This window comes from Hetaerina americana, unplaced genomic scaffold (assembly GCF_022747635.1).
Source record: "Hetaerina americana unplaced genomic scaffold, ioHetAmer1.1.p SCAF_3, whole genome shotgun sequence".
Taxonomy (NCBI): Eukaryota; Metazoa; Arthropoda; class Insecta; order Odonata; family Calopterygidae; genus Hetaerina; species Hetaerina americana.
Window position 1 is genome coordinate 57,934,029 of NW_027286874.1, and position 26,159 is coordinate 57,960,187.

At 35.7% G+C, this 26,159-nt stretch overlaps 1 protein-coding gene across 1 annotated transcript in view; it reads left to right on the forward strand.

Annotated features, from left to right (window-relative positions):
- The first annotated feature begins 3,430 nt into the window (after nucleotides 1-3,430).
- The window catches only part of LOC139690059 (acyl-CoA synthetase short-chain family member 3, mitochondrial), a 28,103-nt gene continuing 5,374 nt past the window's right edge, over nucleotides 3,431-26,159 (forward strand). Inside the window, 12 exon segments of the mRNA XM_071587256.1 lie at nucleotides 3,431-3,572; nucleotides 9,846-10,050; nucleotides 11,751-11,895; nucleotides 11,991-12,135; nucleotides 13,445-13,541; nucleotides 15,424-15,656; nucleotides 16,449-16,529; nucleotides 17,493-17,646; nucleotides 17,790-17,900; nucleotides 18,423-18,495; nucleotides 19,504-19,633; nucleotides 24,358-24,503. Coding sequence (XP_071443357.1) covers nucleotides 3,431-3,572; nucleotides 9,846-10,050; nucleotides 11,751-11,895; nucleotides 11,991-12,135; nucleotides 13,445-13,541; nucleotides 15,424-15,656; nucleotides 16,449-16,529; nucleotides 17,493-17,646; nucleotides 17,790-17,900; nucleotides 18,423-18,495; nucleotides 19,504-19,633; nucleotides 24,358-24,503 — 1,662 coding nt within the window.

Genomic DNA, 26,159 nt, shown 5'->3' on the forward strand with positions numbered 1-26,159 from the left:
GAGACAGAAGTTTGTGACAGCCAGTGAAATAGTGCAACGGAACAGGTCCGATATGTAAACCGAGAATGGATACGACGGAGAATTTACACTCACTCGGAGGTTTCAGGACGAATTCTGAAGAAATTTCTGCTCGAGAGAGTGATCCAAGAACTGATAGGGATAGTGAAGCACCGCCCGGACCTTTAAAGACAAAATACAATACGAATGGAATTAGTCCACAAGATGACGAAAGCAATCTGAACAATCGCTTCTTCATGCCATGGACATGGCGAGCTGTGGCGTTCGCCCTGCGTAAACGCTGGCCAAACAAGTATGTCTCTCGTTTTACCGATCAATTTCCCTCCCTCGTTTTACCGATTCTTTAGTTTATATTCCTACTTTAATTCCCGCTTTCTTCTTTCTTTTCTTTATCTCCTTCCTCTCCCGCCCTCTTCCTCCCCAATCGCTCCTCCTTCCCTCCTCCTGGCTCAATTTTCACCCTCTCACCCACTCGTGTCGTTCTCTCGCTTGCGGTCTCCCCCCGCCCCCACTCCATCGACTAGCCACCCCACTGCCTCGAGATCCACGGAAATACCTGTGCGCTGGGCAGTTCAAGGCTGAGAAGCCAACCTAGATGAGATACGGGGGGAAAGAAAGGTATAGAGATCAAAAGGAACGCCTTTGGGAGAAAATTGGCTTGTGGGAGACGGACGCGCTTGTCGTGGAATTACCCGCACGCTCTCGTTTTGTTTCACCTTTGCGACAGGCAGTAAAAGCCCCGGGGAAGTACCGCTTAGCTTGATTGGTCCTCCAGGCTCGGGCTTCTCTCTTCTTTTGCTTTTCCTCTCCCACCACCCCTTGTGCTTTTTTAGTGTCGACGCTTATGTTTCCGAAGTGGAAAACCCACAGCTGACATAATCACAGCATAATAATTTCATAGCAATGTTTATGAGTGATGTTGTGTTATTTGTATATTTTCGTACGTAAATCATTGAAGTTCGTTGTGCACGTACCGCGGGGTGGGCCAAAATTTACAAGGTCGGAAAATGTGTCGGTTTAATTAAGTACTAATGTTTCTCTGGCTGGGTTCAAGGGAGGATAGTTTCAGAAAAGGCCGGAGGCTGGTGGTAGTTGGCTCCCACATTTTGCGTAGTGCGGATCGTTCGTTTGCGAAACCTCTATAACGTGACCTCGTTACGCTCCGTCATAAGCCGGTTATTGGAACAGCGTTACGCCATCAAATTTTGCGTGAAACTGGGATAAACCAGGGAAGAGACTCATGACATGCTCAAGAAAGCTTATTGTGAGAACACCAAGGGTAGATCGGATGTTTTTTAGCGGCACAAGTTATTTCGGGAGGGTAGACAAGATGTTGAGGACGTCGAACATTGAGGATGCCCTCCGACCTCAAAAAGTGACGAAAATCTTAACAGAGTGTGGTTTTGCGCGACAGGGATCGCAGATTAAGTGTCCACATAATTTCTGATGGACTTGGCATCAGAAACCATAGCGGTGGCTTGCATGGTACCATGTAGAAGTAGAAGTCATTGTTCGATAAAAAAATGTGTTACATCCAGTGTTCCACAAGGAATTGTCCTAACACCATTATTGTTCGTAATATACCTCAATCGTATTGCAAAAACAGAAGTGGTTGCGTCAGCATGTTAACATATGACTGTTGAGGACACTTATGATGAGATGATATAACAAAATGATTGAATATCGCTAGGGATATGGAAAAAACAACGATATGATCTTATATGCAAATAAAACCAATAATATTAGACTTTATGAGGTCGCTGAAATGGTACTGAAACCCATTATTTCCTCGGAGTAAATATGTTTGATGAAAAAAGTACCGAAATTACTTAGGAATAATTTAAATAACGACATGAATTGGGAAATACGCGAAAATTGTTACGACCGGAGCATTTGAAGGATGACATTTTATGTTGAGGACACTGAATGGGCACCAGAGAGTTCGCGTATAAAACTTTTGTCAGGTCGATCCTTAAATTTGGTTCACCATTTAAAATTCGCTCATATTAGTCTTACCACGCTGAAATAAAAAGAAGAGCGGCTAGTTTTGTGATGAGTAATTTGAAAGAAAAGCAGGCGTAGATGAGATGGAAAAAATAGGATGGGAATTTCTAAAGCAAAGGAGAAAAATTGACAAGCCAGAGGCTATGTTCGCAGTTCCCGTGGGAGAAACAGCCTGGGTAGTTATTTCAGAGGGGATTAAAGAACCAGCTTATATATCGAGGAAGGCCTGTGACTATAAATTTCCTTCCGAGCCTTCCATCGGAGAACTGGAGTAAGAACATATATTTTAGTTGAGGGGTGAAAGACTGGAATGGACAGGCAAAAAAATGTGTTAAAGCCATTTCCAAAAGATATCAGATGTTAGGAAACGGTTGAATATATGGTTTAATGTTTGGTTATATTATGGCGTGGTATATTTTTATTTTTTTCACAAGGTATTTAGAGTTCGTGAGCAGATGTTGCTTTACGTATGTAAGTATACTGATTTTGAATGTATACCAAGTGTCTTACCACCGAAAAAAAGGGTCTACTTGTAAATGAGCGCGTATATTAACAACAGTAATAATAATTCATTAAATGTGAAAACACCATAACTTATATATTTATCTCCAGATGATTTCGTGTCAAAATTACCCTAGATTTCTTTTTCAAGACGCGGATTTCAATCCAAAAAGTGCAATTTTTAATAAAACATAAATTCAAGTTTACTGATCCATTATCACGAAGGCATTTAAATGCCATCATAAATATTACTTATCACAAGTTTTACTAAAATATTTTAAATAATTTAGTGGCATTTTTAAAGACGCAAAACGTTTTATTTTTCGCATTTGAAATAGTAATATGAATATAATTGTTGCTCTTCTCCTGCCACCATGATAGCTCACAATATCTGAAATTCTGCCTTCAACATATTATCCATAATTCTCTAAGCTTTTGAAGCATGAACAATCTATTTACACTCACTAAAGTTCTGCCCGAGTAACCGCTAACATCAGCAATAAAATGGACATCGCGGATTATAGTTGAGCGCAGGTCAAGTTAGCTCGCTGAAAGAGCTGTAAAAATAATAAAGTTAACCTGTAAAAGATTAAGCAAACTACAAGCCATTTAACGTCACAGATTCCAATAATATAGTGCGATTAATGTTAGGATTAAATTTACGAATCAGTTTTTTAACAATGCTTTGTAGTGGCTATTTCGACATTCCAGCCTTGATAGGTGTGCCTGCAAACCCAGAGGTATCAGAGTCAAGCTCAACCTCGACCTTGGAAATGTCGTAAGCTCTGATGTTTCGGAAACTTATGCGATGAGAGCACACTGGCCACAATTATGTCCAAAGAAGAATAAAACAAACAGATACTTGTATTTTACACTCAAAGTTGCAGATATTTGGTGAAATTCTAAGATGCAGATGCGGCTTGAGACCTCGAGGATCTGGAACGGTTACGGATGCCATTTTGGTCATTCAAGGATGACCATCAACGACCGCCGTGCCATTCAGCTGTCTCGCAATGACTTTACACCCACATGTACATATGTTCAGCCCGGTAAGCTACCGATAAAGTCTTATAATTTGCAGCATAGTGACTTTTTCTATTTGATTGATGAGCTGAAATGAGGAAAAGTTTGTCCTGTTTCAAAAATGGAGAATGAAGAAAGTAGTCTCCTCTTTAATAATGAATCTGAGAGTCATATTTATACATGTATCATCATTCTAAATCGATGAATATAAAATCGAGTGGGTATCCTGTTTCGCAGAGGTGAACCTATGTAGTTGACAATCACGAGCACAGCACGATATTCCCTCGCTGGTCTTTAACCCCGGCCAAGTCAATGACACTATGACACGTGAAAGTACAGGCACTCGAATTTTAACAAGCCTCTGGCCCCCAGAACATAGTAACAGTGATTTATGCGGAAAGGAAGCGCTCTTCCTGCCTATATAATCGGGGATGTATCCTCGACTCAGCCAGTAGTCCATATTCTGTAAGTGCACCGTTCAACTTCTGTGACCCGAGAAGAGAACGAAGAACTCCGCTTACGAGTGCCGCGAATTTTCCTCTCGCCTCCGTCGGGAGCGTTTGGGAACTAATCATTTTTCAGTTATTTTATTCACAACTGGAAGGAGCCGTCATTGTATGAATGAGTTGAATTAATACTCTAAATTCCTTGCCTTCATTCATAGTGAAAGAGATTAAGTGGTTAATGCCAATCAACATTGACCAACATTTGAATATCATTTAACAATCAGTATTTTATTTATCGAATAAATCAACTGAAAATTTTAAATTTTGGGAATTTAATTTCTTCTTGGCTATTTATTCAGACTTCTAATTTTGAATTTTCTTTAAAATAGTCTTATCTTGCTGTACATAACTCGATAGGTCGCCAGTAGTAGTGTGCTATAAGGAAATAAAATTTTCGTTAACTGGTCGAAAACCGGTTTTAAACTTCTGAAGGATGCTTTTGATTTTATTTTTTCAATCTGGTCATGTTGACTGATGTAGATAATACTTCCAGGAAATACATTGACCGCAAAAATCGTATCCGGGGGAAAGATGCTAACTTCATCGTTTAACGATGATACTCTTGAATCATGTGCCCGAGAGTGTTGCGACGAAGCTGTCATCTCAGATAAAGAATGTGAAAATTCAGCGAAATATGCAGCAGAAGGAATGTTCGAAAATCTGATTTCCTCTCAAAGAGGGCGCCATCATAGACATGGCGGCAGGAACCGCGCGGGTAAGTAAACTCCTTTTGATATGGAATTAGTATTTTGGAAACATGTTAAAGAGATAGAGCTGAGCAGCAGTCAAGTAGTCATTACCGATGCCATACTTTTAAGGTGCTTAATCTTTTACTCACTGAGCAAGATATTGAATGCAGATGAGGAGCACTCCTCACACGCTGATGATCACTGACCCACCTTCCACCTACCAAGTCTCTACCACGAGCAAAGTTCTGGAAAATTGTTTTTCATTATATTGTGTAGCCGTTAGTTGCCAATCTGCCAACCCTGTTGCCTTGTTGATTCGCATTGTGTAGCTATCCTGAGTACCACGTGTTTTAATGTTACTTGAAGTATGGATGAAGTATGAATTTATTAGATGAAGCGTGTATTTAATTAATTATGATTACAGTGCGAAATTAGAAAAATGAACGAAATAGCTCAACCGCTGTATCATTTCTAAAATATAATACCAAGCCTGACATCGTCTTGAAAGCGTAAAATTGATTCATACTTTCATATCTTACCTCGATAACCTAAATTCAATTTAAAGCGGTCAAATATTTTAGTATAAAAAAGTAGCAATATTTTTAATACTATCATCGAAAAGGGGATTTTTTGCCATTTTCGTTGCGTCCGAAATGGCTTATGAATCAAACGCTCGGCGGCACAGTGGTGCACTGATGCGAGTTATTCGTGAGTGCACTCTGGATCTGCCATGAAGAGTCCCAACGAGTACACGTTCAAATTGGATTTGCGAATGCGTAGATGTACGTTCTCCATTCGCGGTGATGTTTTTCCAATCCCGCTGAAGCAAAATATCCATGAGACCCAATCATTCGCGAACGGTTATATGGGCATTCATTCCTCGAGGCCGAGCCGCCCTATTGTGCGGGGGTGGGGGGATGGTTCCAACCCGTCGGCGGTGAGGTCGGTGAATGGCAAACTCACCGGTCAACTGGAATGAACTTCATCGAGTTCATAGCGAGATACGAAAAACTGTCGCGGCACCCCGAATACCCCACCATTTCAATTTCAAGAAATTCGTGCGCGGTCACAAATATGAAAATGTGCCTGGTATATCTCACTCAAGACTGAGGGATATTTCTCTTCCTTCAAATAGACGGGAGGTGTACGCACATGCTGCTGAATGCCATTCTCAAACGGAACTCATATTAAATATTAATAATTGTTATCATTGGTATTCTACCGATTAAGGTATGTTTTGCATGAACATAGGCTACCAATAAGTTATAGAAATAAGTTTTATAATGAACAGCGGAATGTTAAACTGGAGCTATCGCACTGTTGATAGTAAAAAAGTGTTTAAAACTCAAATTTTAAAAAATCTCTTGTGATATTACGGTATACGATGCATAATTCCTCCGATGGAATGACTTGGAGGACGAACTCCACTGTTTCGTACGCATTGGAGAAAGGATTATTTTTTTTATGTTAACGGATGTCATCATTTAAAATCTTCACTGAGCGTGATTTCGATACTCGGGCATCCTCACAATGCTAAGGGAATCGAAACCTTTTATTAATCTGGGCCCGTGAGTCAACCTATGACCAAGACACAGGTGGTACCCATGGATTTGGGAATAGCGGCCCACGCCTACCTTATTGGTGCTCTCTTGCACCTTCATCGTTAACCTTGGAACTGCCAATCCATTAATGCAACAATTATAATGTCCGTCTAATATGCCGAGAGATTTTGAAGAAGCCATTTTATTATACTTCAGGGAGTACTGTAGTAAATTTGTGACGATCAACCGCGAATAATCCTCGTGCAAAATAATAATCCTGATGGCATGACAGCCTTTAATGCCAGAGGTTATATTGTGCCCATTAGAGTTAGAATATTAACGGGAATGGTATTCGTAACTTCTAATGTTAGTAAAATGGAGAGAGAGAACAGGATATGGATATGCGCGATTTCATAATCACTCGGATGAATGACCATATGTTTACACATTTAAAGTCAATGCCAAAATCCATTGTCTAAAACGCAAGAGAGGGGGATCTTCAGGTCCTCTGTAGTAAACAATAGACTTGCTCGTGGGAAAGATTCTACCGCCCATTGTGGCCGAAGGTCAATTGAATTGCAATGTGAATGTATGAATGAATAATCACGTTCAGTCCTTAAGGTTGGATTGTGAGGGTACGGCATTCTCAGTATCCTTGTAGGGCACAGGAAATAGCATCGGTAGAATTCTTTAATAATGCGAAATCCTACGCAGTGGAAAATACTGCATTATATGACAAGATTTTTTTCATGTAAACTTCAGGGTGACGACGCGATTTCTGGTTTCCAATTTCTGACCTTCCCGATTTTCCCAACGAACATATGTTGTTTACAATTATTCCCGCGAAACAGGCCGGTCAATAACTGTAATGGAAATGATAAATACAGCAATCCAGAGTTCTAACAGTGTTTTAGAAAACATGTTCTTAAAGAGGGACTAATATGAATTCGAGGCTTCGATAGGTCGTTTTTAAATGGAAAAAATCAAGTTCCCGGGAAAACTGAGGCATAGAAGGTCACACCTTTTCGCAGCATTTTTTTAATACAAAGTCCTATGTTAGTCCATTAATACTCTTTGAATGGGCATCACTCGGGCGAAATATCTGAATTAGTTCTAATATTCGTTGCAGAATCATGAGTGTGCTATCCGAGTTTTCTGAAAATGTAAACTTCTGATGATATTCGTTTGGTAGTATAATGTGTGATAGATAGGTCAAATATTTAACCATATGATTGTATTGTGTGCACACTTAGCTTTTCGGCTTTTATAATCCAATTTACTATTCCAACGTGCGGAGTAAACATAAGCTGCTACGGCGTTTGTGAAAGACCTCTAGCATTAGTACACTATCACTTGCGTCATGACGTCCATGAGAATCCAAATAGAGATATGTATTTTAGCAAGTGTCGATAAAGTGAAAATAAACACGTTTTCTGAGCTTCAATTTAATCTCCAAGGTTCCGAGTGACGGGATGAGAAGCATTGAAAAGTATCACACCATATTTTTCCAGAACAAATATAAATAACTTCAAATCTCAGTTAAACTTCCTCTTTCAGAAAGTGGACTATTATTGATTTAAAAATGTTTTACGGAAATGGAACCATTAAAAAATTATTCATTTTATCATTGGTCTCATAAGAAAACAATTCAAGAGTCATGTTTTTTTTAAGAAATGCCAATGAAACAAACCGTTTTCTAGTATTAAATAAAAGGAAATGATAAACTCCGGAAATTCCCCTACCATTTTATCTTAAGGGTGTTCCAGAGCCATACAGATTAAAGAACTCAAATTCATTGTTTTTAAAATCAGAAAAACTGATAGCTTATAAGGTATATGAAGAATGATCTGGTACTTTCCCGGCGAATAATGTTTTCCAAGATTATTCGGGTCTCCCACCGGGTCCACGTTCGTAGGGTTGCCGACGTTTCGATGGCCGAGTCGTCCATCGTCTTCAGGGCATGTCGGTACGCAGGGCCATCGAAACGTCGGCAACCCTACGAACGTGGACCCGGTGGGAGACCCTTATAAGGTATATGATTGTAAGGAACAGAGGCAATCATCACAATAACACTGTACTCATATTTCGATATTAACTTTAAAAAGATGTTAAACGAATCCAAATAAAATTAGTAGAGTATCTCCTCTCCACCTTATTTCATGCCTGCCATAAAAAGAAGTAGTAATATTACCTACATCCATCTTAAAGCTTGTCAATTTTAGATTCTTCATGTCGTTCTTCATGAGATATTCCTATGAAAGAAATTGAGCTCTACGGCCTCGTAAATCAATAAAATAAAATGAAAACTCCTCTAGCTGTAATTATTTAGCACCACTCATCCCGCAATGAAAACAAAATTTTGTTGTGATTTTTTGTGGGAAAAGAAATTCCACGACAGTGACCAACCACAACCTCTCAAACAGAACACCCTTCTGCAGTAGTTTACGATAGTGTAACTTCCTTGCTAGTGACCAATTACAGACCCTAGCTCAAACCCAATTGGAATCATTGACTGGGTTAAAGGGACTCCGTTAAGGAGTCTTTTTAACCCTGTCCAATTGGGTTTGAGTGTCTGGGTCTACAGTTGGCCTATGGCAAGGAAGTAACATTCCCACATGTCACTGCAGAATGGGGCTCTGGTTGATAGGTAGTGGTTGGTCACTGTCAAGGAACTTCTTTCCACACAAACCATCACAACAAAATTTTGTTCTCAGTAAGGGACGAGTGCTGCTAACTTATTATGGCTATACGGCGGTATTCATTTCATTTTATTAAGATATTCCTATGTAAGAGGTATGCAGGGGAAGCTTTTTTCTTGGATATTTAGTATTTATATCAATTGAGATCCACAAATAGTTCATTAATTTGAGAATCTCATTCATTAATGCATAAAACCTTTCTGGGGGACTTGTATCTACAAGGGTATGCCACAAGAGTTCAAGCGATGTGCAATAAGTAAAGATAAATGCATTTATAATGGTTGTAAGGCTCTATGGTGATTTGCACCTGGGTCTAATTCTTAATATTTTCAAAACTGAAATGTGTGAAAATACTGAGAGAATTTTAATATCCAATACGACATAAACTTAACACTTGTTTTGTTTGAGCTGATTAAAGTCTTACAATAATATTTATTTTTATAAGTTCTGAAAATGTGTATTTTCTAACACATCATAAATTATCATTTTTAAATTGGGCAACTCTTTCTCTGTATGGGCCAGACTACCCACTTTGGATTTGGAGTCAAGCATTAAGTGTAATGGCCAGATACCTCCTGATATTTCATCACAAATACATATCATGTGTCTTATTTCTTCAACTATAGATATGACTCTCAGTGTTTCATAAATTACATTTTTAATAAATAGCATTTTATGGAAATCACTAGGAATTTTATAAACACCTGTAAATATCATCAAAACTAGCAAAAAAACAATAAGGTAGAGAAGATGTGGCCATCGTCAATATAAATAATCATCAGTATTCTCTTATGTGGAATTTATTAAATGGCTTTACTCTTATTCCTATTGTATGTTTTCCACTATGGATATTTGATCTTCCAGATAGCAGTGAGAATTTTGATAAAGTCTTTGAATTTCAAAATCATGATGTACTAAAGCAAGAAAGAGGCGAGAGTGAATATGACAAAGCATTCAAATTGTCACTTGAAAATCCTCCTGAATTCTGGGCAGAGGTTGGTCACAAACTTTCATGGTATAAACCATGGAATAAAGTGTTAGATGATTCAGACCCTCCATTCACCAAATGGTAAGTTTTTGTAATTTAAGTTAAATATCAAATCCTAACTATTACAATGCTTATGCTAAGTTCCCCCTGTATTTAATGTTCCATTCAGAAGATGACTTTACTATGCATGTGAGTAAGGATAAGGATCTGAGCTTAACATGAGTATAACCTAAAAGTTTATTTTTTTTTGTTCATTCATGTTGTACTATCTTTTATCATCCTTAGAAATGTCAACATAACTAAGATATGTTAGAGGAAAAAACAATTTGCAATTTAACATATATGTTTATTAACTATATTCAGAAGTATCTCAAGCCCTACTCGAGGTGCTTTGTGGAGGGCACTTTGAGTGAGTACGCTGTCTGTCGGATGGGACGTTAAGCTGCGGACCCCTTGGGACCTCTTCTTAAGAGTAGGCTAATGCCGACGCCGGGTTTCTCTCCGTCCTTCATCCTTTCCTGTCCATCCCCTATGGCACATATGACGTCAGCTGTTGGCCGCCTCCCCTAAATACTACTACTTATTAGCTATATCTAATAGGTCTTCATTTCAAGTCCCTCATTAAATCATTTTTTGCTTCCCCTTTCCAATATTGAACATTGAAAAAATGATAGTAGTCCTACATTTCTTCTTTTCATTTTTTGCAAAATTAATCAAAACTGACTTGTGCTCCAATTTTATGCTTTCATATTTTTTCAAGGACAAAGATAGTGCTTTCCATAGCAATTGTAACAGATTATGGAATGGAAATTCCAAGTGTTGTACAAGAGGCCATTGCTAAAATAGTTCTACCAATCACCCAGTGGGCATTCTAGTCTAGTGGGAAGAACATAAGGTTACTGGCTAAAGGGCCCTAATTTCAGAACTGGGTGATGCTTCTGGTTATACCCAGCTAAAATTACTGTGCTCTGATTTTCAAATTTTCCTGGATGTAGCTTACAGTCAAACCCTGACAAATTTTGATCATAAGTTAAAGTGCTGCTAAGGAAACTTGCTAACTCAAGGACCACATGGATCCATGATGATAATAGGATTTCCTATCAGTTAGAGGTGAAGAAAATTACTCTTAATTGATATTATTGAATATTCTGTGGTAAAACTAATACCATATTTTCATTGTCAGTGCCCACAGAAGTAGCACTAAAATCATTTCTACCTGTGCAGCAACAAAGCCTTGTGTCGCACTGTTGGTAGAATAAAGAAAGTAAACAAATGGTACCTTCATATATTTGTACCATGAAAGTGATTTTAATGCAATGCATTCCATTACTTAAAGAATGAATTTCTGGATAAAATTATAATTTCAGTAGTTGATGCAAACAAAAATTAATTTATCAAAAATCAGTAAAGTCAAATTTTCATGAAATAATATTTACCTATTTGATAAAGTGTAATTTTAAATAAATTAAAATCAACCCCTAAATTGAATCATATAAATGTGCAAATTATATTATGCATAAGGTATACATGAATAGCATGGTTATTAATGGGAACTCAATATGCATTAACCCGCACTTCATATGGTATTTCCTGATCATTCCTCTAAATAAGTATCAACTGTAATACTCATGCAAGGAAGGATAAGGAGTTGGATAACCCTTTCAATGAGGTTGCTGTCAGCCTAGTTATCTTTGTGCCCATCAAATCATAATGCTTAAGCTTAAAGAAGGGCTTTATTGTTACTCCAATGGCATGAAAATTATTTTTTTATATTCCCTGAGGTTTGTTGGAGGAATGCTGAATGCATGCTACAATGCGGTTGACCGCCATGTAGAAAATGGATTTGGAGAGAGACTGGCTTTGATACATGATAGTCCTGTTACTTCATCCATCCGTCGAATAACATATTCACAACTTCTTGAGAAGGCAAGTTTAATTTTAAAATAAACTGGTTAATCTTGTGTCAGTGTTATGTCAAACTTAAAGATTGATTCTTAAAATTATCATCATACTGGTACCAGGTGTCATTACTTGCAGGAGTTTATTCAAAAATTGGAGTAAAAAAAGGTGACCGGGTTTTAATATACATGCCGATGATTCCAGAGGCCATCATTTCTATGTTAGCAGCTGCTCGTCTTGGCGCTATTCACTCAGTTGTGTTTGGAGGTCAGTATACAAAAATTAAAAGTAAAAATCCAACATTATTAGGCAGTCTGGTTATGAACATAATTTTTGTATTTTTTTTATTTTATTGTAGATAGCCTGTATATTCAATTATGAATTATGAAACATTCAACATGTATAAATGCTAAATTCGGAAGACCTGTGAGAAAACACAGACCTTAAAGATTATTTATGCGTCCCTTACCCCTTTATCAAATTCTAAGGTTTGAGTATTTAACTACACATTATATCATTTTTTTATATTCTTTTGCATTTTGACCGGGGTGGCTGAAGACCCATTCATCCCCCCTCAATTTTAGGTCATAATGCAAGGAAATATGATAACCTTAAGTGGTGCTGGTTTGAGTGTGAAATGTGAATCTTTTGGAAAAATAGTTTCTTTTATTCTGCAAAATTTTATGTGTCAGTATTAATGCCCAAGTTTTGGACTCCTTCAAACTTGGCAATGTGAACTTTGCTAGCTTTAAACTACGGGGTAGAAGCTTAAGTAATTATAATGATAATTGCAATAAATTTTGATTTTTGGAACCAGTCCCGATACTTTTTGTACGGACCCTGTAAGTCAAGCCAGTGCTGGCCTTAACTATATATTTTCATTAGATATATATTTAGGTTTTGATGCTCCCATAGCTAAGAGGGCATCACATCATTTAATTGAAGTGACTGCATGATCCAAGGATTAAAAAAATCATGCTCAAAACTGAAAGGATATTTGTAATCCTCGGGTACTTGGCTGGATATGTTGTCATTCTTGCTACCGAAGTTAGCATTATGCAATTTATCTCAACAGTGTAGTGATACTTTTAGCACTGCAGAACTCATACCTTTCAGCAAAACACAGCTCATGCTGAGCCTTTATTTCTTTAATTTTTAATCTGAATAGACTATAACCAGGAAAATCATCCATCTGACTCACAAAACACTTTATAAAATTAAATACTTTGCTTCAACCACGTTAAAGCAAAGAAATGTTTTTTAAATGATACATTCAGCAAACAGGCCAAGAATACCAAAGGTTCGACTATTTTAGTATGATGTGACAGTCATAAATGAAATTCTAAGTATGCATATTTTTAAGCTCAAGGAAGTTGTTCATGAGCATATGAAAGTCATGAATACTGAAGTGTTGATACCATAGCTGCAGTTGTTGAAGCTTATGTAAAATAGGTTATGAGTAATCCATGAATGTTCATTATTAGTATATGTTAAATATTTAATGTTTACGTCTAGAAAAAATTATTATTCTGGGATTCCATAATTCTGAATTCTTATCACTTCTTTGCACAACTAGGTTTTGCTGCTCGAGAACTTCAAACACGAATTGAACATGCAGAGCCAACTGTGATTGTGGCAGCTAATTGTGGAGTGGAACCAAATAAAATAGTTCAGTAAGCATATGAATGATTATAAATATGAATATACGAGGTATAGAAGGATTTATTTCATGAAGAATTTTCAGGAAATAATTCCTTTATAGTCATTAAATATGTTAATTGCCATGCTCACTGCATTAACCTATTTTTTATGCTCAATCAATTACATTTATGCAAACAGGACAAAATACAAGGTGCATATTTTGTAGAAAAAGTTATTTCTGGAATGAACTCCTCACTTTCCCAATCTCATTAAAAATTAAGCATTGCCTTATGGAATACCATTCAGATGATTCATACTTCTGAGGAGGATCCTGAATGAAATTGCAGCAGTGTTCTTACTTTCAAATATTTCAGAATATACAATCAGGGATTGCATTTTCAGAAATAAAGATATTAAATGTGCCACCTTGATTGTTGTATCTTAATTGTTCTATTTGCTTGCAAATTTTCACTGGTATGTACTGTTATAAATCTGATTATGCTAACCATAGCATTATTAATTTACAGTAATTACAAAGGTACATTAATTTATTCAATACTAGTGAAAGATGTGTTTATCGTGTTAATCCAAAATTTTCAGTAATTGAATATTAAAATGTGCAACATATGACAATGAAACTCATAACAATGCAACTTTTTCTTTACCTATAATTGTTCATACACAATGCACAGCCATATTATCCGATTATTTCCAAATACACCCAAAAGACTTTAATCCAACCTTAAGCACAGTGATTTTGCCTGGTCACGATTCAAGTGAGCCATAAATTACAGAATGAACATTCTTGCCCATTTTGATGAAGTGCAAGTCCAAAGTTTAATACTTAAGCTGAATTTAGTAATGACATAAGTATGATTGCTCAAAGTCAAGTGGTCTAGGCATATGATTTTTACACTCTGAAATTGTTGCATTTTAATGCACATTTTAGCAGATGACTCAGTTAAAAGTTACTGTCTTGGCATCTCCCACAGTTTCTTGAAATTTATTTCATAGGGATTTGCAGTCTTGATATATGTTGAAGTAACTTTAATTCGTTTGCTTTTGTCCCATTTCTATGATTAAAACAAATTTTCTAATGCAATAGCAAACTTTAGTTCATAAAGTTCACATATTGATTCTTTCTTCAACTCCAAGGGCTCTTATCCTTTGAAATGCACACAAGGTCACTTGTTTGAGTTGGCATTTTATGATCTAGATTTTTATTAAAAATCAAGCTTTTCTTTCAAATTAGGATAATAAAGGTATAAAGATGTTGATTGTCCATTTTATAGATTTCCATTCTAGACTTTTTCCCAATTTTTCCTGAAAGCTGCCTTTTGTTACCATTCTTCTCTTGATTGTTTGGAATCTGATTACCTACATTTTGAGAATCATCTCTCTTTCCTTTGTGCTTCTGGTATCAATGGTAGTCAAATTCACTACAGTTTTGAGTGTTTGCCAGGGTCTACATGTGTGACAACCTTTGCTATAGGCAAAATGATCTCAGAACTATAGCTAAAAGGAACATCATTTTCATCACAAATTCCTGAGTTTCATGACATGATCCTTATTTTTTTAATAATCAGCCCCTTTTTTTAAAGGAGCTAATTACAGGTATTAAAAGGATTTCCCCAATTTTTAAAAGAAATTAGGTAAGTAGTTCTTGATTTATCCTCAATTTTCCGAACTTAGTGGCCACTTAATAAAAAATCAAGCAAAAAACAGTCATATTTCTTACTAACTGTGTCTCATTATCCCTTGTCAGCAAAATTTCAGGGCATATTGAGTACATTTTGGACACATTATTTTTAAATGCCTGTGAATGAGCGACTGAATATTTAGTATTAAATTGACGACAAATTAGGTATCAATTGTATATTTTAATGAATGAAAAAAATTGGTCCATTATTTCAGCTACCGCTCCATATTGAAAGAGGCCCTTTTACATTCAGCCTTTAAACCCAGCCACCTTATCATTTATGAAAGACCTGAAATTAAACTTGATGGAGACAAGTATGAGCATACTTTTGAAGATGTAATCACAGAACTGGATTGGGAAGAATCCCTTAAAACAGCCAGTCATCAGGAATGCATTCCAGTGGAAGCTAATGAGGCACTTTATATTCTGTATACTTCAGGAACAACAGGTAAGAAAATAAAGGCAATCAATGTTCATTTATGTGAGAAGCATAGTGATAGAGGATGAAGACGACCCGGTAAGATGCTTGTTCATTCCAAATTGGATATTTTCCAAAGATTAAATGCAAAGGTAAGCATTGGGGTGCTTTCATATGATGTACACCAATCTTTGCACTTATTCTATCAAAGTATCACATGTTCATGATACCCAGCATATTTGCTGTAACCTAAACACCTTGGGTGTTTTCTGGTAATTTTAAAGAAAGATTATAAATGGCACTGAAAATTAACTGGTTTTATTAATAATACATATGATGCAATCATTTCTTGAAATCTCACACATAACATTTACTGATGCCACCACTCAAATGTAGGGCTTAGACTATGTCATGTTGTTGGTGAATGTGATGACATGAATGACGTACACCAGAAGCATTTTATGACCAAAAGTTCATATATTAATGCTGGTTACATGAGAAATCAAACAGATGAAAGTGCATGTGTTTACCATGTTAAAATATTGTTCTAAAGATCTGGTAATCCATCTTTTCATACTGTCTCATTTAATTCCATTGTACATTCCTAAATATAGCAAGATATATATATAAGTACTCACTTTAAATTTTTAAGCATTCTTCCAGAACAGGATAATGTGACACAAACATACAAAAGTATTAAAAATTACATTCACTGCCACTAATTCAAATTTAATACAGCCTTTTTACTTACAAAAGTAAAAAGTAAGACTAAAAAACAATGCTTTATGGAAACTGATTGGCTTTTTACATTTCATATTTCAGACCAGCCTAAAGGGGTGGTTAGACCAGTAGGAGGTCATCTGGCCACTCTTGCATGGACAATGCATGCTGTTTATGGAATGGATTGCCCTCATGAAAACTTCGGAGATTCGTCCAAAGAAAAAAATAAAGGAAATAATTTAGAATGCAGCAATCAGAACCTACCAACAGTTTGTGATGAAAATCATGAAGATGAGGGAAGTGGAAGGAATTATGGATTGACTAGAGAAAATTGCCATGATCACAATGAGAAACAGAATGAAAATGCAAATTCTTACAAACAATTGGATGTTAGTACTGTACCAAAGGTAGCTTCAAGTTTAGTTGATGCATTAAGTGCTGAAGATGGCTTCTATAGCTCCAAGCATAACCAAGCAAAGAATGGAAAGCAAAAGAAAAGTCCAAATCGAATGCATGAAATGCCCTGTGATACAAATGCACTCAATTTTCCTCATAACATATGTCTTAAAGCATGCCCATCAGTCACAGGGACCAAAAATCAGGACCTGAGAAAAAAGGAGAAACATGAGAAATCATATTCTGCCGCTTCTGAGGCTCATTCAATAGATGACAGCATTTCACATCACAGTATTTCTAAAAGTAATGTAAGCATGAATCACCACCATAGGGTAGGCATAGAAGTAAACTGCCTAAAAGATGACTCATATGTCAAAACAAATTATTCAGAAAATGAGGATGTAAAGTCAAAAGTATTACCAAAACTTGACGAAAAGCATTTAATGTGTAGGAAAAAGCACAGATCAGAATCAAATGCAATTTCAAACAACATGTTAATTGATAGGAGAGATCTAGAAGTGTTTCAGGAGCAGAGTGAAAGAATGGAAAACCACTCAATAAATCCTTCTTCTGGTCATTTAAAATGTAGGAAGAAAGCTTCCTGTTTGCATGGAAAACACAGAGAAACATCTAGTAATAATCATAAAGGAATCCAAGTATCAGGGGTGAAATCTCAACAGAGTCTTTCTAATGAAATAAACAACTGTGAAAACAGTAACTCACCGTCAGAAGTTTTAAAAAATCAAAGATGCCCTCATGACAACAATGTATGGTGGGCTGCCTCTGACATGGGATGGGTAGTTGGTCACTCTTATGTTTGCTATGCACCCCTCACTGCAGGTCTGACATCTGTGATGTATGAAGGGAAGCCAGATCGTACCCCTGATCCAGGACAGTATTTTAGGTACTATAATATTCATTTTTTCTCATTAAGCATGTGCTATTACATAATTGAATTCAGCCAATATGATAGCTTTAGAACATCACTCACACTTAACTATTTCTTTACAAATATTTATTTCCAACTGAAATAAATCTATTTTTTAGAGTCATTGAGGAACATGGAGTTAATGCCTTACTCACAGCACCAACTGCTTTGCGTGTGATAAAGAGAGTTGATCCAAATGCTGTCCATGGAAAAAAATATTGCACAAAGTCGTAAGTTCAGACTAAATTTCTCCAATCTCCTGAATAGAAATTTATTCTTCATTCCTATGAATGTCTTCAAAGATAGAATTATGCTATTTATGTGGTGTCAAATAACTGATGAACTTGATTTTTTCATAATCAACATATAAAATATTACTTTGATCGAGCATTTTAAATATATGTTCGTAAAGAAACATTTTGAACACTATGGAAATTTTATCATATTCTTATTTTAATATCATTTCCTAATCATGTAAGACATATCTTGTGCTAAGAAACCTGTGTAGTTCTTTTCCTGAGAATTTATTCATAACCAAAAAATGCTTTCATACCAAGGACTAATGTTATTAAAATTATTATTCACTTTATTCTTGATACACTTTTTTAATAATATTTATTGAGCCATTTATGTTTCTAGTCAAAAATTTTTTTGCACCATTTATAAGCCACCCAGTGAGGTATGAAACTATTTTACTTATTATCTTCTAGAGGTACAATGAATAGAGTAATTACATATCATGTTACTTGCAGGTTAAAAACCATATTTGTAGCTGGTGAGAGTTTGGATCAAAGCACAAAAACTTGGGCAGAAAGAACATTTAAAGTAAGCATAATGAGGGCTGAATTCTAATTTATACCAATTTTAAGTAAACATATCCTTGCCTACTTCAAAAGATATTAATTCTGCCAGTTAAATTGAAATTTGTTTGTTGATTTTTTGTATTAATTAATTCTTGTATGATGCTATTCCATTTGCTGTCATTTATTATCGTGCAATTATCACAGGTACCCTGTAGTTTTTTAATGAGTATTTGAAAATTTTCATCCTGGTGTTTTCAAATCCTTTATAGTGTTCATCTTCAGATTTATTAGGGTTTTTCCACACATACTGTATTTTGATAGCAAGATCCATAAATGTTTCATGGATGAAATACTACAAAATATCTAAGTATTTGCTAAATATGCGACTTTTCTTGTATTATGTAAAAATACACATGATTTTTTATGGTTTGATATTTGATAAAAAAAATTGAAAAAATCTCAAGTTTTTCTAAATTATTGCTTCTATTTTTAACTTCTTTACTCATTTTAATTTAAATGTAGTTTTAACAACAAGTGTGACTTCCAACTTTCATTAAAAATAATTTGAATGTCTTTGTTGCCACTCTGATTCTTTCACCAATGTGCTTCATAATAATTGTGATACAGCTCTGGACTGAGCATATAACCTTGTATTTAATGCTAGAAGCTCTTCAGCCAAAGCTGTTGATGCACAACACAAATGGCTTGGTATTGCAAATGGCTGGTGCTCCGAATACCCATACCCTTGATGGCATAAGATTTTATCATTAACCTTATTTAGTCACTGAAGATAAATGCATGATTAAGGGTCTTATTGAACTTCCCTTAGATGCTACTGTATGGACTTAGAGATTAATTTCATAAAAGTCTTAAACGTTCTACAGGAATAAATTTCTCAAGTATCTAATGAATTATGTTTATCCTGTATAATGATTATACGGCATTATTATTTAGTAAATTTAATGTTCAATTTACCTTGACTAGTGATATATGCGAGGTACACATGCTTAATTCACTTACTTTTCTATAGGTTGGTGTTGTAAATCATTGGTGGCAGACAGAAACTGGACATTCTATCACTGCTACCTTCTTAGGACTCGGCCATTCTCCAAATGATCCTCCAGGTCTTTCAACTGGCAAGTCTTGTCCTGGATTTGACTGTGAGTTTCTTTCATAGGGAAGACAATAAGAATATATATTTTTTAATAATTTTGTGATTTTAATATTAATTATATGCATTTATTTTATTTCTGTGGATGTGGGTTAAGCCTCACTGAAAATTTGAGTGTACACCTACTGAAATGTTCACCAAAATCAGTCATGAATAGGTGTCAGATCAGATCTTTCAGATTAAACGTGGAACATGAGCATTGGAAATGTAGGACAAAAGTGGGAAGTTCTATCCCTAATGGAGGGCAATTTATTATTCATATGCACAGACTCACATGTACCTCTACCTATATAGGTACGCAAACACACTTGTTCACTGCATGGGAAATTACAGACAGAGATCTAAATTCTGCACAGCCATCCTCAGATATTCTTGAATTGAGGGCATGCTGGGAATAAATAGAACACCTGGCATCCACAGTTTTTAAAAGAGCCATACAAATATTTAGGCATCAATTAGCATTCAAAATGGGGAATGTTTAAGTACACTTTACCATTGAAGGTAAAACTACGATGAAATACCTCCCTAAACCTTTTCATGTGGCATTATTTTTGAGTGTATTATACTTTTATAATTATTTAATTAGTAATTATGGCCATCCAAAAACCTACCTTAACCGGTAGATTACCTAATAAAAATAATATACTTTTATCACAATACTTTATCAATAATAATAAACTTATTTATCAAAAACACATGTCAAATCAGGCACAAACTTGCTTCCTTCAAAAACAAAATATTCTGGATACCGCTTCAGAGTTATCATCAAGGATAATTTTAATGTCTCCCATATTACTTAGAGATTAGTGTACTGCCTTGTATTTTTTACACATAGTCTGAAAGTGGTGAACAGTCAGAATAGAATTGCAGACCTTGCACCATTGTTTGATTTCTCTTCCATGAAGAGATACACATGAATGAGGGCACAGTGCCCTATCCTCATGCACATAATGACAACCTCTTCTCGCCAGCATCTCCTGATGGAATATGCCCATAAGTACAAGTAATAATGGGCAGCCCTGTCTCACTCCCCTGTCTATCACTTCCCAGTACAATTCGCACTCTGCTACCTTTAATTATGTCATCTGATTCATGTACAAGATTCAATAAGGTCACCTATTTCTATAGTCTACTTCTATATATCACCATATTCCCATCAACCTCTCCCACTCCACAGGTTCAAATGCCCTCTCAATATCCATGAAGCATACAAAGTCATTCAAATTACATTCTCAGTTCCTTTCTACTAGTGTTCTCATTGCAACAATTGCATGAGATCATCTGCACTTTCTAAACTGTGACTGATTTTCACCTAAATAGTTGTTTGAACTATCTTACAACCATCTATTTAGGATTCTTAGAACTACCTTTGCTGCATCATCCCCTATAATCCTCGCATATTACTGCTTTATACTTATTTGGAATAGGGTGCAACATTGATCAATAGAAATCTTCCGGCAATATTCCTTCCTCATACATATTGGGTATCAGTCTCATTAAACTCTTTCTTCTGATTTTCCCTAAACCCTTTAGTAATTCCACATTATCAACTCCTTCTGCCTTGTCCTACTTCGTCTCTCCCATAGTGCTTTTTCTATCTCACTGTCTAGTATAACTGTACCCTAGCTATTCTCATCTAGGTCCCATGCCCTTTCTATTTCTACACAGGTTGGTCTGGTATATTTTTTATAGAACTCTTTTATGAATATTTCCACCTTCCCTGAATTGCTTCTGGATGTATTAATGATTTTCCTGTATTATCCCTTATCTCAGGAATAATTCTTCCCTTGCTATAATCAAACAATTCTCTTGCCTTTTTATGTAGTGCTTCTACTTTTTTTTGTTCTAAAACTTCTCCATACCCTTGCACTGATATTTGCCTCACATTTCTGAGGCCCTTTTAGTTACTCACATAAGTTTATTGTTTTGCTCTCTGTGCACTCTTCTCATTTCTATGTTAATGTGTTCTGTGTTCTTTAATTTTCTCTTTTCATCCACCCTCACGAGCATCTCTCCCTTGACATTAAAGCTTTTTAATTCTCTTATTATCAACCATTTATATTTCTTCTTCGCTTCTCCTTGTAAGTTGTTCTTTATAATTCACTCTCCTTTCCCCAACTTTTTTCCCTATCCTCAGATATTTACTAAGTTTTTCTTGAACTCCTTTCTCTTTGCTCCCATTAAACCTTCAAGATTCGATTTTGGCACTATCCTACCGATCCTAATATCTTTTTAATTTTATGGTAATAATCCTAATCTTTTTGGATTTGTATTTCATCACAGCCATATTGTGACCCATATCCACATTCAGGAAGCTGTGTGAGTTGATGACACTTTCTAAATTTATGTGGAATCAAGATAAATCTACCTGTTTCTCTCAGTATCTCCCATGTGTACCTATGCGTGTAAACCAGTTGTTAGTTACTATTGAACCCCACCTTCTGCAGAACTCAACTGCTTTCTCTCCACAATACTTTAGAATTCCTAAGCTATTTTCTCCTTCTTCTCTCCCATCCATCCCATTACCTACCGCCTTATTCCAAACCTTCATTACTATTAGGTACATTCTTTCTAGCATCTTCACAATTGAAGATTGATTGCACAAAATGCCAGCATGTAAACTTGGATAATCTCTACATGGGTGGGTGCTTGAATTTCTATCAATTATATTCTGTCACTCACTTGCTCTTTCTAAACGACCCTTTTCCCTAGTTTCTTATTCAGCATTATGGCCACTCTGCGTTTACTCTTCTATCTCCCACTAGAAATATCAATGTAGCTGTCACTCCAGGAATCCCCACTCTCCCTCCACCTCAACTTACACAAACTAGACAAATTAACCTTCTTTCTTCATTTCTATTGATTTTGTGTAGCTTCACTGACCTCACTAAATTTGTTCAAAAATTCCAAGTTCCTAACGTAGTCATTGCAATCCTCTTCAGAATTTTCTTTTCCATTGGTTTCAGCAAACTTGTGCAAGGATTTTGTATGATGACGACCCCTAAAGGTCTTTTCTGTCATACTGCCAGGTTGACACCCTGCCCAGTAACCTTAGTCCTGGAGTTACCATGATCCATTTTCTACTAGTTTCCATCCATTTTGTCATCTGAAAGATAATTGAGATAGTTTTCCATTGCCTTCATCAATAGCATTACAGTGTAATACCATCATTTAAAATGTCACCACTCAGGGATCAGATACCTTTGTAGCCACATCACGGAGGAATAGATTGTCATGGACTACCTATCCTCTGGCTCCTACCCTTTGGCATATCATATGTATAAAGCCAGGAGCAATTAACATGGCCCATACCAGTTTAGCACTACAGGTCAAAGGCATCCACATGTTCTTCCACAACGTCAAGGTTGTACGTAGCCCATGAGAGGGACCTCAAGACTAATGCACATTGGATATTTGATGCATACAAATCATCTGTGTTTCCCTTGAATATCTCACTATTGCTTTCAAAAGAAATGAGCAATATAGCTAATTTCATATTAGAAGATCATGAGGAACAGTAGCTGTATTTTCATAAAGAGGCATAATTGTCTTAATATTTGCATAACCCATGCAAAAAAGGACTGGAGTGTATAATATTCATTTGAAACACCTAGCAATTTGTTACTGTGTATTATGCCATATCTGTAAAACAGTCTCATTTCCTTGAGAAGCTAATCAGTATAGTATCACATAGGGATATCAAGACTTTAAAACTCTACAAATCTATAATAGGAGTCCTTTGGCCAGATGTTGCAACTGACACCAAAAAATCTGCAAGTTCTCAGTCAGTATCCATATCTGTGACCTTCATGTGATGCCTTTGCTCGTGTTATGAGGCAAAATATGCCCATTCAACAAGTTTTCCCATAATAATATTTCATTTGTCCAAGTATCACAGAATTAAAGACAAGCTAAGGAACATCAAAAATCAATATGAGAAACATATAGATCAAAAGTAATTCAGGTGCCAAAAAATATACAAGTAAACAGAAAACAGCAAACAGGAAAGTTACACTGATACTTTATTTTCTAAATGTTCATTGACTGAGATACATAACTTGTTTTCAAGTATTTATTTTGAGCTAATGATAGTTATTACACAAATTCTTAGAATTCACAACATATGTAATGAAAACAAAATCTGAAGAAAAATAGGCACAAAGTATTAGTTCTCCATAGGTACTGTTAACTTCCAAAACATTATACTTGGAAATATGCAGACTATTGAGTTTTTACTTTCACAATCTTACATGATGAAACAAAATGTTGTTCTAGTAATTGACGCACACAATGTCAAAAAACGATGAAACAGACTGAAAAATATTTCTAAAAACAGAATTCATCAGAGATATTGCTGTTTTGTTTTAAAGAAGGTATTTCAAATACATATCACCCGTTTCCTAGGCATGGTGTATTGGCTATCCTATGCACTCAATAAAATAATGCACGAATGAATGCATAAATATATACACACAAAAAATTGCCATAGATATTAGTTTCTGTTAAATTATTATCTATAATCTTTGTTCATGAGTGTAACTATCAATAAGAACTGAAGCCAACACCCCAGCCACCCACATGCTGGTGGCATTGAAATTAGTTCCAAATCAGTCAGTCAGTTGCTGATAATCACTTACTACTGAGATAAATCTTGTGATCATTTTCTTTAAGTCTAATTGATGGCATAAAATGTATACTTCTGCATCTCCTCAGTGCGAATTTTACGGGATGATGGAAGTGAAGCTGCTGTAGGAGAAGAAGGACGTATTGCTGCTCGTCTTCCTCTACCTCCCGGAACTCTTTCAACCCTGTACAAGAATCCAGAAAAATTTAAATTTCTCTACTTTTCAACATTTCCTGTAAGTATAGTGTTGTGTTTACTTATGATATTCCTTTTTAAGACAAGCAAAGTAACATAGAACCGCAGGCACTCTAAATAGTGATATTATTCCTCCTGTTAGTCCAATTAGGTTTGTCAAGCAAAAAGTCACATTGAGCCCATTGCACCTTCTGCTGATTGAAACATTGCTTCTCAACTAATCACTTTACTTCTTGGGGTCATCATCACATTAATAATAATAATAATAATAATAATAATAATAATAATAATAATAATAATACATTTATTTGTCCGGAGATTTGTTGCATATTCATACATACACAAATATAGGACACATCAAATATAATTTTCACAATTTCACAATAGAAGAGATACAATATATAAATATATATATATATATATACATACCAATACACTAGTATAATTACATATCAATTGTTTAAGCCGGAATTGATGCATTGCGACAATTCAAGGTATTCATTTACAGAATAGAACATATTATTTTTTAAAAGGTTAAACAGCTTTTTCTTGAAAACAGGTACTTTTGTTTCATATTTCATTTCATGGGGAAGTTTATTGAATAACCTTAAGCCCATTGCTTTGGGCCCATGGGCAGTATTGTATGTCCTGACAAATGGTTGGTGCAGGTCATTGCAGGTCCTTGTGTAGTGACTATGGTAATTGTGGTTGGACTTGTAATGGGAAATATTACCCTTTGCATGTAAGATGACATTAAATATATATATGCAAGGTACTGGTAATAAACCAAGTCTTTTGAAGAGAGGTTTACATGGTGCATTGCAAGGAGCATTGCTCATAATGCGTATAATCCTCTTTTGGATTTTGAAGATTATGCCCGCATGGGGAGAGGAACCCCAGACAGTTTACGCCTCTGTATATTGCCTTCACAACCCTCAGTTATGTGCCTGAAATGATTTAAATGCTTACTCAAGGTATGTCATCTCCTGTTATGTCAGATACCTGTTAATGGTAAGATTTGTGAGTGTGCTTGGAGGGAAATTTTGTGACGGCAACATCCACTGAAGAGCTTAAGAATGCTTGAATGATTATGCATGAAGTGTAAACATATGTACATATATGTCAGAGAACTCAGGTACCCTGAACTGCAAATTATTGATATCACATATGTTTTCTAATTAGAATATACTGTTAAGGCAGGCTAAATCAATAGGAAGAGACTTGAATATGACAAAATAATGCATGAATGTCTCTTTTAGCTCTACAGGGATTCCATGCATTTCCAGAAGGTGGATCTCCTGGAAACCTAAATGATATATTTTTGTTTCTTGAATATTACACTACGATTGTTTGTAGAATAAGTATTGTAAAACTAAAATTTAACACAAAAAATATATATGTAAAAATGAATCATCAGGTTTTCATGATCGTTAATTCTATAGTGTAGTACACAAACAACTTCCAAATGCAGACTGCAAGCTACATATGATGAACATCAAGTTTGAAATACAATTGAAAAATGCAAAGGAGTGGATTCTACCTTAAAATGAAGAGTTCTGCAGATTTTAATCTATCATTTTTTTATTTATTGGCTTATAACTACAGTTAATGCTGAAAAATTTACTGTGCTAGAGTAAACGCTGTTTTTACATTTCCACAATTCAAATAAGTATCATGAAATAAAATCGCCATACCC